General features: G+C 53.6%; 1 protein-coding gene across 9 annotated transcripts in view; it reads right to left on the minus strand.

Annotated features, from left to right (window-relative positions):
* The window catches only part of NDUFA10 (NADH:ubiquinone oxidoreductase subunit A10), a 52,305-nt gene that overhangs the window by 17,189 nt on the left and 18,111 nt on the right, over positions 1–17,005 (minus strand). For 2 of the 9 annotated variants that reach the window (XM_045034701.1, XR_006583678.1), the window contains exons 8-10: positions 16,628–16,713; positions 16,160–16,459; positions 8,220–8,328 (exon numbers count right to left, since the gene is read on the minus strand). In XM_045034701.1, coding sequence (XP_044890636.1) covers positions 8,220–8,328; positions 16,160–16,459; positions 16,628–16,713 — 495 coding nt within the window. Of the gene's footprint in view, positions 1–5,695; positions 5,705–5,885; positions 5,891–8,219; positions 8,329–16,159; positions 16,460–16,627; positions 16,714–17,005 lie in introns of all 9 variants that reach the window. The other 7 variants (XM_023259943.2, XR_002744972.2, XM_045034700.1 and 4 more) reach the window with 6 other exon arrangements.

The raw sequence follows: 17,005 nt of genomic DNA on the forward strand, positions 1-17,005 counted from the left end.
CAATGGACTCGGGGACCCGGCCCTACTTTAGGTGCCAGGGGACAGCACCTACGTCCTCTCCAGAGTAAGGTAACACCACCAGAGCTTTGAGCTATCTTTGATGGCTGAAACGTAAAGAAAAAACAAGGCACACCAAAAATAAGACTAAACGACCAAAAAGGAAAGGACGGCTCTCCGTCCTACACTACACTACAGGTAGCGTAGACAGATCTAAAACAGGAAAACGAAGGGACGGAGAGAACCAGGCAGTGTAGACAGATCTAAAACAGGTGCAGGTAGGGGCGCCTGGGTGGCGCAGTCGGTTAAGCGTCCGACTTCAGCCAGGTCACGATCTCGCGGTCCGTGAGTTCGAGCCCCGCGTCGGGCTCTGGGCTGATGGCTCAGAGCCTGGAGCCTGTTTCCGATTCTGTGTCTCCCTCTCTCTCTGCCCCTCCCCCGTTCATGCTCTGTCTCTCTCTGTCCCAAAAATAAATAAACGTTGAAAAAAAAAAAATTTAAAACAGGTGCAGGTAGTGCAGTTACCTGGTATGTTCAAGAAATCAGATAACAAAATGATTTCAGCAAATACCTTGAAATTAAAAAAATGGAAATTCTACAGTCAAGAAGGACTACGATTAAAATTAAAAACACAAACAGGAAATGCAGGTTTAGAGGCAGGCTGGGAAGAGCTGAAAAAACTAGTAACTGGGGGGACGGACAAGAAGAACACACCCAGGGTCCGAGAGAAAACAGGGTGCGGAGAACAGAGAAGAGCGCGAGGGCACGGAACGTGCGGAAAAGGCCCACGGGGCTAACTGGGGCCCCAGAAGGGGGCAGACAGGGAGTGGGGCACAGGCCACACCGAAGACGCACCAGCAGACCTTTTCCAGACAACGTCAGGAACCTCGAGCCAAGCAGAGACCAAAGTGGAGATGTGCGTGGCGGGGGCACCGGCGGGGCTGGGGACGTCAGTGGTGACGGCGGAGACAGGCATGGCAGGACACCGGTCACACACAACGGTCAGCTCGGGAAGCACAGAGACCGAAGCCGCGAGAGCCCAGCTCCTTGCTCCGTGAGGACCTACGAGTGGGGGGCGAGGAGGACGGACCCCGCGGGGCTGCTAGGGGCCCAGAGTCGCCGGCACCCGGGACGGGAGGAGAGTGAAGCACAGGCATGCGGGCGAACACGGGGGTCCCGGGAGCCCCCAGCCTGTGTCCCCTGCGGCACAGCCAAATAAGTGAGCGCACAGGGACAGGAGAAAGCACTCGCACACAGTGGAGCGCTAACCAGCACTGGAGGAAGAGTGACAGCATTAGCAGGTGACCATTTGGCAACCGTCATGTTAGTAACTGAGCCATGGAAATCGGCGGATGTTAGGGCCACCGGGTGAGAGTCTGATGATGAAATGGACGTTTGCGAAGCTTCAAAGTACTTTCCCGGAAAACATTTATATAAGTTACAGGGAGTAAGAGACTGACAGTGAACACATCATCTCCGCCAAGTGATCAAAGTCGACGTACGTGGGGAGGGGGCCCACGGGAACTGCGCCGTCTGAGAAGACGTGACGAATCCTGGGACGTCCCTACAAGAAGGCACACGACTGAAACCTGGTTCCGGGGAAACCAAACGGAGGGGCATGCAAAACCCGCCTGTCCCGTCACCTCAAAAAGTGTCCCAGAAAGCCTGAGGAACGGATCCGATTCACGCCCTAATCACACGCAGGCCATGAGCCTGCACCGGGTCTTTCCGCTCGCAAGAGCATCGCTCTCAGAGGCGCAACGGTTACCTTCAAAGGGGTCTCTGCGTCAGAGGCGGGAAGATGCGAACGCTCACCTCCCGGTGTGGAGAGCGGCACGCTTGTTGTGAAGGAGTACGTCCTCGTTTGCAAGAATTACACGCCAAAGCCACGGTTCTGTCCTTACAGCAGATTCCTGGGCCACGCCCCCAGAAGCCCCGTCCAGTAGGCCCGGCGTGGGGCCCGAGAACCTGCATTCCTAAGGAGAGCCAGCGATGCCGGTGCAGGGACCACACTGGAAATCTCTGCACGAAGCGTCTGCAGCCAAGACGCCGTCGTGTGGAGCACGGGCACCGGTTCAGCGCGAGTTAGTTTTCTATTCCTGCTATTTCTGGAAGTTCAACACATCCCGAAATGAAAGGGGAGATAAAACGAAGATCATAAAGACCATTTTAAACTCAGAGAGAGGATTTTCTGTCAGCCACGACTCTTCAGGCAGGACAAGGACACGGAGCGAGAGCACGGAGAGCGGGGCCCTGGGCAGACCCGCGGGAGCGCCGGCCACAGAAAGCGGTGACCGGAGCGTCGCGGGGGCTGACGGCGCACCGACGAGCGGGCAGTCGGACAGAGGATGACAGCGGCACGAGAGCCAAGGGCCGGGCAAAGGGAGGAAAAGCCCCGGGGCCCCCGTCCCGGCCATGAGGTCCAGTTCACCGTGGACCCCACTGAGTCAAGGACACATACTTCGCCACCAGGCTGGCTACTAACAGCTAAGAGAATGAGAGCCAGGAAGCAAACAGGGAGGAAATGGAATGAAAACAAACAAAACCCTGAATCCGAAAGAACGCAAGAAAGGAAAAAAATCAAAAGCAGGTAAGAAACACACAAAACCCCAAGTGAGAGGCGCCCCTCAGACACGGCAGCGGCACGAGACGCGAGCGGGTACACCTTCCGCGCACGGACCGCACGGGCTGAAGCACACGCGTTTCCAGGTGCGCGGCGCCATCGTGGATCCGCACAGAGAGCGACAAGCACACAACACGGGGGACGCGTGACGACACAGGCTCGGCGCGCATGAGACACAACCCTAGGCCCGACAGACGTGACGCCTCGCCAACAGGGGCACACTTCCACGCACCTCGCACAGCACACCAGCACGGAGGACGGCGACGCGAGTCCTGCCGCGACACGCGTCACCACGGGATGCCAGCGGGACGCCGCGCACAGCACGGGGAAGGGGCACTCTCCTCCGGGACTGCGAAACGTCACCAGATTGACCAAATGCTGAGCCGAAAAGTAAGCCTCAGTCACATCCAAGGATCGGAATGATAAAAGGTATGTTTTGGATTACAGTGGAATTAAGCCAGAAATCAGGAGCAAAAAGATAGTTAGAAAGATCTCAACTGCTTTTAAATGATCCAGTAGACTCAAATGAGTTACCGGTGTACACAGAAGTCAGATTAAAATCCGAAAACATTCTGAGTTAATGACAGGGAAAACCCAACACAGAGACTTAAGAGCTCAAATTAAACCAGGTCTGGGGGGCAACGTGTCCAGCCTTACACATACCTGTTCAAGAGCAAGACAGGCTGAAAAATCAATGATCCATCTGTTCATCATAAAAAGTTTGAGAGACAGCAAATAAAAGAGAAAAAAATCGGCGAACCAGACTGTATAACGGATGATACCAAACAAACCGTTCCTTGGATCCTGAGCTCCTTCCAAGAGCAAAGGAGGAGAGAGACACCAGGACTGGCCACAGGGCTGAGGACGGGGATGGCGGTCACCCTCCAGCCCACTCGAGTTAAAAGCATAAAAGAGAACATTGTAAACAACTTCACACCAAGAAATTAGGAAATCTAAATGAAATGGGGGCCAGTTCTGTGATAAATACAACTTCCAAAACTGAACCCAAGAAGGGACAAGATACTGAATATTCCGTGTCTATCAAAGCAACTGAAGCCAAAATCGGGAATTTTCCAACAGAGCCCCACCAGTCAACCCATGCACATGCTAAAGGAAGCCATGACGCGCCCCTTCTGCAAACTCTGGCAGAGAACAAAAAGTGAAGGTGCCGCCTCAACTCCGTGTCATGTGTCAGTGTGACCCCGACAACACCTGAGGGCGATCATCACAAGAAAACTACAATCTCTCAGGAACACAGGTACAAAAGTCCTAAATCAAGTACGTGAGTTGGGTTCAGCTCCAGATGAAGAGGTTAATACACACAAAAGGGGGACTGATTCCACCAGACCGAGATCTGTGTCCCACTAGAAAATCAACGGGTAAGAGGGAGCTCACGAACAAAAAAAGGAGAAAAGCATCGTCTGAGGCAGACACAGGTGATCAGACTCGACACCCACACAGGACGGAAATTCAACTACTAGTCAGATGGAACTTCCTTCAGCTCCTAAGGGAGAATATCTACCGCTAACCCACGGCAGCATAACCCCTACTGGTGAATTACTGATGTCAGAAACATCAGCCACTGTCACAGCGCCTACTTGCCCATGAACCAGAGATCCATCCAGCCCATCAAGGGGAAACAGGTGGCATAAAGGTCAGAAAGAAGTGACGCTGCCGTTACCTGCTGGCACGCGTTTTCCTTTTTCTTTTCCCACGCTGGGACTTTTAAGTGTTGCCCACAACTGTCATTACAAAGGCTGGGGCCGCGGGTCAACCGGAAGCCTCCTTGCTTTGAGCAGCGTCTCACCACAGTGGTGAGCAAAGCCACTCAGGGGTCCCATCCACCGCAAAGACACCCCCCGCCCCATCCATGGCGCGGCAGAGGGGTCCGCCCATGCTCCACAGCGGGGCAGTGCCCTGCCCACTCCCCACACGGGATGACGAGAGTCTCATGTGTTCTGGATGCCAGTCCTGCTTTGCTGGGATAATCCAGCTGTTTCTCACTTACACAAGGAAACGTACATAAAGCTACACTTTATTGTTTATTTTTATTTTTTAAGAGAGAGAGAAAGAGTGAACGCAAGTGCTAAAGGAGCAGAGGGAGAATCTTAAGCAGGCTCCACGCTCACGACCGTGACATCGTGACCTGAGCCTAAATCAAGAGACGGACGCTCGACCGACGGAGCCACCCAGGCGCCCCAAAGCTACACTTTGTTAACAGACGTGTATCAACAGAAAAATTCCTACAGGCACTACCAATCCCCACTTGTAAGAATAACTAACGGAATAAAACACATACTCAACGTACACTCCGTGAAAACGGTGACGCAGTTTGGTTTTCTGCTGCCCCCTCAACCCCTTGACCTCACTCTCTTCCTCTACCTGTGCTCACCACCCGTGAGCTCCACTAGCTCCGCGACTCCAAACGTCAACCACACGCTGACCACCCCTAAACGTGTACTTACAAGTCCCACTTACTTGCAAACTGCAAACTCACTGCACGTAACCTATTCAACATCTCTTCATGGGGATCGTAAGCATCTCAAACACCCCCAACGACAAATCCTTCGTCCTTCACGGAAACCTGTGTCTCTCTTTTGCCAACATCCGCCAGTTCCAACTCAAGTTCTAGTTCCTGAGGCCAGCGACCTAGCGAACAGCTTACTTCTCTCTTTCCAATACAAAATTTCAACAGACTGTTGGTTCTACCCATAATAATGGCCACTTTTTGAAACCCATGTGAGGACCACCCTGGTCTGAGCTAATGCTACCTCTCCGTCTATCTTCCCGTTAAGCCTCCTAACTAGCCTCCCTGCTTCCATCCATACCCCTACTCAGTCTACTCTCAAATCCGACACCATCACATTCCCATTACAAAATATGCAATCTTCCTCCTGCACCTTCTTCCACAGGCCCAGGAGGCCTCTCTTTGGCCTCCCCCGTCTCTTTACCACTTCCCCCTCCCTGCCCCTGCTCCAGCCTCGGCACCGTGCTGGAAGCGCTGAGCCTCACCTCTGCATCCGCCCGTCTCCCCTCCCGGGCCTTTCCCCCAGCACCCACCCCTGCTCCTCTCACCTCCTGCAGCTCTCCGCTCACAGGCCACCTTCTCAGTGTGGCCTCTGGGAGCAAGACCCAGGCTTTCCAAATCCAGCCCCCACCTGGCAAGGCTCTGCCCTGCCCTCTTGTGGGAACTCAGGTTTCTACACAGCACCTGCCACATTTTAACAAACTCTCAGTTTTACTTTCTAGGTCCTTCCACCCTGACGTCAGCTCCACGAGGGCAGGGGCTCTTGCCCATCCTGTGCACCGCGATGGTCCCCCGCACATACCCGGAAAGCACGCGGCGGCCTGGATAACTGAACTGATGACCAAAGGCAGTGAACGTGCGGGAGGACGAGGTGAAAACGCCTGACGCCTATGGAACGTTAAGCCAGCAGAGTGCGGCACAGCCACGCAGCTCACCGGAGGCCCCTGCCCTGCTCCAGCCACAGCTGTGTGCCCAATCTATTGCTTACGTTTAGAAAAACTGAATGCCCTTTGTCACAGTAAGTTTAAAGAGGAAACTGTATCGGTAATTCAAGTGGAAAGCCAGTACCACCCACCATAAACGAGAGAGCACAACAAGAAACTATAAAAAAGGGCTTATTGCTAAATTCTACCCACATATCAGCGACTGCAAAATCTCTGAGCCTGCGGCCCACTGCTTTCTTGTTTAAAAGTGAGGTCATCAAGGGGCAGCTGGGTGGCTCAGGCGATTAAGTGTCCGACTTCGGCTCAGGTCACCATCTCCCGGTTCGTGAGTTCGAGCCCCACGTCGGGCTCTGTGCCGACAGCTCAGAGCCTGGGGCTGCTTCTGAGTCTGTGTCCTCTCTCTCTCTGCCCTAACCCCACTAGCGCTTTGTTTCTCTCTCAAAAATAAAATAAAAACGTTAAAAAAAAAAAATGAAAAAAAATTTTGTTAAAGTGAGGTCATCAAAAGTAACAGAAATGTTACAGACATGTTATCAGTAAATCAACATGCTCACACAATCAGATGAATTTTTTTAAAAATTTAAAAGGGCAAAAATTTCTCACTAGATAACTTAATACCCATCTGGTTTTAAATTTCCTGTGCGTGCACCGCCTTCAAGCCCACAGCGCCAGTGGTATGGACCAGGAGACGACACCCGGGAGACGGTGGACACCCTTGGGGCTCCAGTGGGGGACGAGGCTCCCTGGAAGCCAGAGGGAGCATGTCCCAGGGTCTGGCGGGGTCCCAGGCAAGGGGAGCCAGGGCGGGGCCGGAGGGGCGGGGCCGGAGGGGCAGGGCCAGAGGGGGCGGGGCCAGGTTTTGCATGCACACCTGCAGCTCTGGCAACACGGGAGAGGACCCAGGGAGATAGAGAGGAAGCCACGGTGCCAATCCGAGCACAGCGCCGGCTGCCTGGAAGGTGGGAGTCGTGAGGACACAGAACAAAAGGAGGCCGCCTGTGCCCTGGGCTCCGCAGGACCTGGAGAGCCATCAGCTGCAGAGCGGAGCCACCAGCAAGGACAGGCTCTCCCACCTGTGCAAGAGCCACGACAGAGGCAGCAGGGAGGAGCCAGCCCGGCCCCCACGGCCCCCACGGCCCCCCAGAGCTACGCGCACTTAGGTGCTACGACACTCAGAAGAGACGTGCAAACGTACTAAGCGTGGGCACTGCTGAGTGACAGCTGCGTGGGTTTACTGCGTACTTCCCCGAATCTCCACACTGAATAAACTCACTTTCAAAACAACCAAAAGTACTTAAAGAAAATGCCAAGTATCCCAAGGAAGACAGTGAGCAATGGGATATACTCAGACACCCGATCGGTGCGTCAAGCAATGCGCTAGCATTCTAGAGATGCAGAAATACCTAAGATTTCAACTGAGCTAAATGCTGGCTGCTTAGCCTGAAGAGCTAATTTGAATACAATCATTTCACACATTTGCCAATAACAAACCCAGTGACAGTGGGTGTAGACACAATCCTGCTCTTATTCTCGATCCGACGTCAGGATCCCCAGGGGAAGCTCCCCTCACCCGCCGGCGTCTAGAACACAACAGGTTTAAGTGTCCTCTAGGTTCGTGGGATTTTGCCAACGATTCTCCAAACCGTTCTGAAAACAAGTGATTCACTACAAAGGTATGGAAAGCAGATAAGATCCCAAACCCAGTTGGAGCCCCCGAGCTCGGCCTCACGCCCGCCCCGCGGGCCTCCTGCACAAACACGCCTTCGTCCTCCGCGGACACGTGTCCCGTGAGGAGTGAGGCGGTACCCCAAGGGAAATCTGACACTGGAGAAACGTAGACAAGGGCTAAAGAGGAGACAACGTTTCCACATCAAGAGAAACTACTGCCCAGGAAGGCCGCGTGCCACACGCGCTCCCCAGGGTGGCTCGCTGCCCACGGCCGGGGCCGTCCGAGGAGCCTCACTGGCTTTGGACGGAGTGAGGAGGGGAGGAGAATTACTTCAAGGGAAGGGAAGCTCTTTCACTAAAACCAACACGCAAAAAAACCAACAAAAGCCACTCTCTGGAGAAGTGACCTTGGTACAGTCGTGGGGGCCCAGCAGCCAGCGCTCCTGGTTCAAAATCTCACCTCTGTGAATTTCTGGAAGATGCGGTCACTCTGGTGAGCTCCGATTGTGATTTCTGGGAGATAGATGGGAATGGTTGTGTAATTCAGCACCTCCAGCTTATTCTGAACCCTACAAAATAAGACAAACACAGATCACGCTAAACCGTAAAATAAAGACACAAGCCGTAAGGCTTTTCAAAACACCCATGTTACAAAATTCACACGTGCAAATAAACGCCATTCATCCCAGCATTCTTCTGGGAGCCAACTTTCACCTCAGAGACCATGTGGTCTGTGTGCACCTGCTCTTCTGAAACGACCTTCAGAACCTGAGGGAGAGTCTTTCAAAAGGCTCAAAGGCCACAGAGGACGGCCTTTTGGGAATGGAGGAGGTGTGGGAGACACATAAAAGGAGCCACGGTGTGCTTTAGACACAGGAATGACCCAGAGAAAAAAACTAAACCCAACGCCATCTGTAACAGGGCCGTGCAGTGTGTGCCCTTGTTAAAAGCGTGCACAATTCGTGAATTCCGAAGGAAAGGTGGCAAGGAAGTCCAGTTCCCCCAAATTCACCACGCAGCGTCCTCCTTCTCTGCCTGAGAGACTCCAGGAGAGCAAGGCCATGGGCAGGTCCGGAGCACGTGGTGGGGAGCCACACGCAGGACGGCCAGGTGCACCCTTGCCTATAAAGGTCTAACACTGCTTGTTTCACTATTTTATTTTGCGAAAACACTTACATTGTGTTTTAACTGCTTATTTCAAATTAAACTCAGTCTGAATATGACCACTGTCCTTGAAGGCGAAAAGCATTTTGAGGGCTTTTAGGAAGAAACACTTAAATAAAGTCTCCTTTCTGAAGGGCTCAAAACAAGGAAATAATTATTTTAAATGACCACTTTCCCATTAATGAGTTATAATGGCAGAAGACGTTTCTGTTCGTAATGGCCCAAATGGAAGTTCTTCAAATGCATCTGGCTTTCAGCTACTTTGTGATAAAGAGTCCAGGCCCATGTAAACCCAAGGCATGGGCACCCTGGCACCCGGGGCACACTGCCACCGCCAGAACAACCCAATTCGAACCCCGAGCCCAGCGCCCCTCAGGCCCTCCCCCGTGGAGGACCACACACCCCGAGAACCCGCGGCAGGTTGGACGTGGACGGTGGGAAAAGGCAGCGCCTGAGTGTCACCAGTACAAACTGTGTCACTCAGACACGGACTAATAATGACTCAATGGCAAACATTACCCGAGGAGTCTTCCTAAGTGTATTTACGTGGACATCCACTGATCGTGTAAGTGGCCACAACAGACATGCTCAGAGGAGAGCTATTTCTTACCTCTCCCAGAGAGCTGCTCACAGAACGTGTGGCCTTGTGAGCATGTGCAGATAACGCCCAAGCACACATCTCTTTATTTTTCACACAAGTGGAATTATTCTTACTTTTTATTTTACAAGGATAATTTTTAAAGTGACCTCACAATAAACAATTTACACTAAAAATGAAATTAGTATTTTTAAATGATACCAGATATCAAGGTGGAGTTTGATTGGGTTTTCTCAGTAAGTTCCAAAAACCTGAAACATTCTGGAAACCCTGAAAGACCTTCCTGGCCCGGGAGCTGGTCCGCAGCACACAGAGCGACAGTGCCATCTAGGCTCCGTCGGGCCGAAGGAGAGCTTACACGAAAGCCCCCAAAACGGTGTCTCTTTGAGCAAACACGCTTCCAACTGGTTTGGAACATTAAAAAAAATACCCACTGCCGCTGTTCTCACTGAAACGTGGCTAAGCGCCTGTCCACTTGTCGCCGTGAGCTTAAAGGGGGCCCGTTACGAAGAGCCCACGGTGTCGCGTCTCCACCAAACGCCAGGAGTCGTAACCTCCAATCAACCACAGATTCACTCCAGATGGAAGAGAAGTGAGGCACGGGAAACCTTTTATGACCCAGGGAGCAAAAAGCGGAGACAGAAAACATTCTGTTCACAAAGCACTTAGTCTAATTGAAGAGAATTCAAAAACTGGCTGAGGATAATATAACCTCTTAACATCATGAGCCAAAGTGCCCGAAGAAGCAAGAGCGTACCCGGGCCTGGTTTACAACACAAGATGCTATGCCACGTACTCTACAAGAGTGAGGCAGGAAAAGAGAGAAAAAATGAACCGTAGATAACGTTTTATGACTCGAACTGTTTCCCAATCAACAGAATGTCCACCCTTGCTCCTAAAACATGTCCAAAGGGTACTGGTTAGTCCCTCCCAAACCGCAAAGTTCTGTCCGAACACTACACTTCTGATACCAAACTCATACCCCACAGTCTCTCTAACTGAAACTTCCTACCACGAGGACCTTCTCCTAGAGTCACAGGAAACAGAAGTCTCCATGAGGAAGCAAACTGGGGGGGCGGGAAGGCCCGGCTCTGGGGAAGCAGGGCCCTGCACACGTGGAGCCATGCCTGGTGACCAGGGTCTCGAGCATGGGAATGAAAGCAGCAGAGGCAGGCGCTGGTAAGTTACGGACCACGCATATGAACACAGAATGCCATCAAGGTTGAAAAAGACAGCGGCGGTCCCTCGGCATAAGCACACACACGTAATTGTACACCAGCATCCGTAACTGGCGTGGAACAAAAATGCTCTAAACCAGTAATTTGGTCAGGTTCTAGACAAAATGGGTGTAACTGGTTAAGTGGCATGTTTATGGTACTTAACTCAGAAAATTGGTCGTAATTTTCACTGGAGTCCCCCAAATTAAGAAATGATGCTCAAATGAAAATAAACAGTTACCATGGTTCACTGTGATGAGATATCCGGGCGTCAGGGGCAGGGGGACAATAAACTGGGAGGAGAGGACAGGCCATTTTTAGTAAAATAAGTGAAAACAGTTAATTGAATGCTATCATCTGTAAACTTGAAGGGAATTACTGAATCCTTCTCTGCTCCAATAACAACATAACTAAATAACTACTAAAATTATGGTCTTAAGACATCAATTTTGGACACAGTCTAGAATCAAATTAACACACATTCCAGATAACGTTTAGACAATGGCACTGTGGGGGCGCCTGGGCGGCTCAGTCAGTTAAGCATCCGACTCTTGATTTTGACTCAGGTCATGATCTCACGATTCAGGGGGTTGGTTAACTCCTGCGTCGGGCTCTGTGCTGACAGCGTGGAGCCTGCTTAGGATTCTCTTCCTGCCTCTCCCCTGCTCATTCTCTCAAAGTAAGTAAGTGAAGTTAAAAAGAAAATGACACTGTTATCAGTGGAACAAGTCGAAAGGCCCTAGCACATCGCCAGCCACAGGGGGTGGGGACACCGGGACAGCCACCTGCCCTCACGTGGTATTTCACGTCTGTGTCCAGCAGTAGCCAACACTGAAAAGAATCACATAGAAATCCACAAGCTAGCACGTGGCTGTTACAGTTTGAAGTTAAGAGAAGGTACTCAGGGGTGGGGGGAAAAGGTGGCTACAGCCAGGCTCAGAAGAAGGCTAGGACTCGTAGATAATTACCGGGCCGGTGGGGGAGACCGCAGATTCAGGAAGAGGCAGAAGGACGTCAATAGGACCCTGAACTGATTCCCAGAAACTAAATGTGGATTCATGGCAAGACACAGATAAGCAAGCCACTGAAGGATTCTGAGGAAAGGGAATGCAGGGTCACGGTGACATTTTCATGAAAATTAACCTGCTAGGCGTGTGCACACGGGACAAGCAGTGGGAAGAAATAACTAAGCACAGCATGAAGATCAAGAACGAAGGGGCAAACCGCCAAGGCAGCAGGAGTCACAAGAGAACAGGGCAGGGAGAGAAACCACTGGAGACAGCGCAGACCCTAGCACGTCCCTTAGGGTACGGCGGGGGCGAGCCAGCCGGCCAGGAGAAGGAGGGTCCAAGCGGGATGCCGGCTGCAGAGGTGACGGCCCCACTGGGATCCAAGCCTGAGCCACCGGGCGGAGGGAAAGGCAGCACGGTCTGTGCACACGACCGCGGGCGGGGTCGTGTCAGCCCATCCACGCCCCGGTCACCTCGGGGGGCGGGCCAGACCCCTGTACAGCGAGGAGGGCCCCCACCAGGCAGGAGTGCACTGGAATCGGAAAGCGCTTCCGAACACCGTCCGGAAGCAGTGCTGACACCGAAACTGCGACTCAGGCTCACGCCTCCAGGCCTCAGACCTACACGGAGACACCAGGCAGCAGCTGAGAGAAAGGACACTGCGTTTCCAGCAAGGCCCCGAATGACGTAGGAGGCGAGTGACCTCATTGGGGTAAATGTACAAAAACACCTGAATATACAACCATCTCGACACAGAAACTCAACCGGAGTTTTCAAAACCAGAGACTGCAGTTTTTAGCTCCAAGTAAAAAGCTTGAAAGTCCCCACTCTCATCCGCACAACAAATATTCCTGACAACCAACCACCTGCTCTGGAAGAAGAGCAACGGTGCGCCGGGAGGTGCTGGCGCGTGGCAACGGTGCCATCTGGGTGGTGGGGAGCAGAGGGGAGCACCCCGCCGAGGCCCCCGTCCCGCCTCCCCCACCCCGCCCCTGCACTCCTGTGGCCGCAGACCTGGTCACCCCTCACCGGCCCACAGACCCACAGGCAGAGAAGCCACGGGGATGTGGATGAACCGCCCGTTCTCCCTGACATCTCCAGAACATTCCATCCACACTGTGCTCACACTCGACCGGAGCACGAATCCAGACAGGAACGTTCCTGAGCACATAAAAGGCCTTCGCGGAACTCAGTGTGTTCTCAGACTACAAGTGCAGGCACAGCAGAGGGAGGCTGCCAGCACCGAGTGCACGCGGGACATCTGGAGTCGAGCGTCCAGGCCTCTGCCCCAGGAGACCAGGGAAAAGACGACCGAAGCCTTGAAGGAAGCAGAGTAAAAAAAGAATAATAAAGGCTAGAGCGGAAATCAGACTGAAAGCAGACAACAGAGAAATTCAAGAAAACAAAAAGCTGGTTCTTTAAAAAGATCAATAAACGTGAAGAGAAAATTCACCAACGACAAACAGGCACCCGAAATACAAACTGTTTGAAGTTCAGGGTTCATAAAATGCAAAATAAAGCAACCACTCGTCTCTGGTGTCAAAATCACAAGTGTCCGCTGTCTGCTCGAACTACGCGGTCCGTCCGGGACCCTGGGGGATGGTCGAGCGTGCAGCCTGGCTCGCCTTTTCTGGAGAACGGTTCTGCGAGGGAGAGCTGTAAGCTGTGTTCACACGACCTCCCCCGGTCCCTCCGCCTTCACACCCGGTGTGGAACAGACACACGTGCAACGTGCTTGCTGACTACGAACAGGAAGGGATCAAAGCAACCCGAAAATCAAAATTAAAGAAACAATAAGTGGATTAGGGCAGCATCTCAGGAACTGACCGACTTTATTTGTAAACCCAGACAGTAAGTACTTCAGCCTCTGAGGGCTTCAAAGAGTTTCTGTAGCATAAACCAGTTTTCTCTCACGATCCTTTAAAAATGTAAGAACGATTCTTGGCAGCTGAGGGCTGGATTTGGTCCACAGGCCACAGTTTGCCAACCGCTGACTTGTATCTCCATCAAAGGGTTCAAACAGCATCCCCAAGCAGCCATCAAGAAATCAAATTTTTAAGTTTTCACTAAGAGAGGGACGTGCTTATGGTGTTAAAATCTAGAATACAAAGACACATACGAGGTAACTTGTATTTAGAAACATGAGCTCACACATTTACAGCCTGCCGTCCGTGGTCAGGAATCACAGGTGATCCTGGACTTGGGCCTCCTCCCTCTCTATGGTGAGTGGTGTGGCTCCCACCCCTGACCCGCTGGGGCCGACGGTCATTTCCGTGTTCTTCACCTGCCTCATCACCCGAGTCAAAGTTCTCACCACGACCCTCATTGACTTCTGTACGCTCCCGGCTCTCCTGCCCTCTCTCCCACTCACCCCCAGACCCCGACCCTGTTGGAATCCAGGGTCCTACAGCCCGGGGACGGCCGCAGCAGCCGGGAAAGCCCTCTCTCCGCTCGGCGTCAGGGTCGCTGCCCCACCAGCCGCGCACAGCACGTTTCTCTCAGGTCCTCCCAACGGTCTTCCCCACACCGAGGCTGAGACATTTCCTCCCTCCTCAAACCTCCATTGTGTCCCCCGCGCCCCGCACCCTCACTGGCACTCACGGCCGCCGGTTCACTTCCCATCTCACCATGAAGACGGGGCGGCCAGCAGAGAGCTTCCACAGGCCCAGGGCACATCCCCGCTCGCCCTGAGCCACGTGAGGAGCACGGACCGCCACGGAGCGCTAGGCCTCGCCTTCAGCGGCCACTCCCAGCCTTCCCCCGGGGAGCCTCCTTCCCTGTCCCTGTCGACCCCACCCCTACAACCACGGGATCTTTCCCACGAGCCGCTACTTTTTCCATCTGAAGCACAAAACAAGAAAAAACAAAACAAGAGCCATTAAAAGTTACCTTACTCGTAATACCTAAGTCAGTAGCTTCAAACGAGAAGTAATCCCACCTCAAGCACAGGATGTGAACAGCTGATGGCACCCTTCCACGTGTGCCGACGCTGGGCTGCATCCAGCTATCAGACAAAAGAAACCGCAACGCAGCAAACTACCCGGCACACACGGGAAGGTCTGGCGCTCGGGGCCCAGCTCCGCGGGAGCAAGTCCGATGGGCAGACTGGTCACCGGGGCAGGACGGGTGCTACGCGTGGGCTCAACACTGAGACCGGCGCTCCTCAAAACTGAAGTGGCCCTGCCACTGTGCGTGCCCAGCGTGCCACAGCAAGGCCAGTGCTGAGCCCCCAGCATAGCTCGTCCTGGGGGACAAAACAGGGAAGTCGGTAACATGGGGTCCCCCCGTCATGGAGGGCAGCCAGTGGCCCTCACAAGAAACTTCCACTTGCTGGGTTCAGATTTGCCTTCCCGCCCGAGACGTTTCTGTGAGAAGCCCAGTTCACGTGCACATGGAATCCCTTCTGCGTCATAAACAGAGCATGCCTGGGAGCTCTGTTTCCAAACAGCGCCCCGAGGCCGGGGCACTGAACCCTACGCACCGAGGTACGATGAGATTTACATGGGCCTTTTGCCTGGAGGTCAGGCCTTGAGTAGTTGCTAAGGCAGAAGGTGCCAGTGCCCCAAAAACCACTGGGCACTGATGTCCAACGGGCTTTGTGGGCAGAGATCCTGCCCACGTGTTACTGCCTTTCCCTGAACAAAGTAGCACCTTTGGCACGTCCCTCAGGGCAAGGAGGGAGCATCGAAAGCCGGGGCGGGGACGGCTCCAGATTGGCCATGGTTCTTCCTCACTGCCCAGCCGTGCACCTGCTAACTCCCTGTGACCCCGGCCGTGCGTACAACTCCATACAGAGACTCCTGAGTCTTTCCAATGAGTTTCCAAGCGTGCAGTCGGGCTTAGGGACCCTTAAAACACATGGTGTACTGGGTTGAATAGTGTCCCCCCCAAATTCATGTCCACTTGGAACCTGTGAGCGTGACCTTATTTGGAAAGAGCCTTTGCAGACATTAAGTTAACATGTGATCCCAGGGCACTGGCACGGATCCTCCTCCCGTGACTGGTGAACTGACAGGAAGACAGAAATGTAGGCAAGACACAGACGCACAGGGAGGAACGTCACGTGAAGACAGAGGCAGGGTGGGAGGGACGCAGACACCTGCCCGGGAAAGCCCAGGATGGCCGGAGGCCACCAGAAGCTGAAGGGCGGGAAGGAGTCTTCCTAGAACCCGCAGAGGAGGGCGCCCTGGCAGCAACCTGGACTCTGGACTTCCGGGCTCCAGAACCGGGAGAAGCAGCCTCCGTTGTGTGCAGCGCCCCCAGTGGGTGGCGTCTCGCTACAGCAGCCCCAGGGCACGCACAGGGTCATCTGCACCACGCGGCCCTGACCGAGGAACTCATGCCGTGGCACAGAAATGTGACAACGGCTCCACGCACGTGACGTCTGCGGTCTTGACACAGCTGGCCTGACCTGAAGGGAGTGGTCCCCTGAGGACGCCAGGGCACCCGCAGGAGAAGGCCCTCTGCTGTGTGTCCGCGAGGGCCGGGCTGTCTGGCAAGCTGAGCGGTAGCGGGACGCACGGCCGCGTCCCCACCATCCTCTGCCTGGAGCTGGAGGACAAAGTGCCCACCGGAGATGAAAGCAAGACTGCTATTTGATTCTAATTCCTCTACACCTGGCTCAGGGCTCGGCACACGGAAGCAGCAAAGGATCTGCCGAGTTGATATTGGCAATCGATTAATTAACTGTCCGACTCGGGGGCGGAAGAGCCTGTTTGAAGGAAAAAGGAAATACACCTCGTTCCTGGTGGCACAGTTAACATCTAACTTGAAACAGAACTCCTTCACGTTCTGTCAGTTTCTACCGCGGGCCGTGGACTATTCTCAAAGACCCAGCCCCGCGCCCCGTCTGGGTGGTCCCCAACAGCGTGGGACTCACAGCATCCGCAGGTGGTGAAGAGTCCGGTCATCCTGCTCCAGCCACGGCCCCTTGTCGTACTTGAGGTACTCGATGTCCTCCACCACCTACGACACAAACGATTCCAAGCCTGACGCGGAGGCCCATTTTGGAAATTTAAACGAGGTCACGTTTTAATACATTGCAAGCCACAAACACCTAGCAGGAAAAATCCCCAGGGAAGTCAAAAAGAAAGGAAGTTGGACAGACAGCCTTCGGTGAAGAAATGGGACTGAGCGCTGACCCTCAGTGTGCGCGCCCGGCCCGCTGACACGTGGGTGGCGCAGAAATGACACGTCGGGCCGGGAGACGAGGCGCGGGACAAAACAAGCCTCAAGACGGGGGAAGTAGTGATCATGA

This window comes from Felis catus, chromosome C1, assembly GCF_018350175.1.
Source record: "Felis catus isolate Fca126 chromosome C1, F.catus_Fca126_mat1.0, whole genome shotgun sequence".
NCBI classification, from domain to species: Eukaryota; Metazoa; Chordata; class Mammalia; order Carnivora; family Felidae; genus Felis; species Felis catus.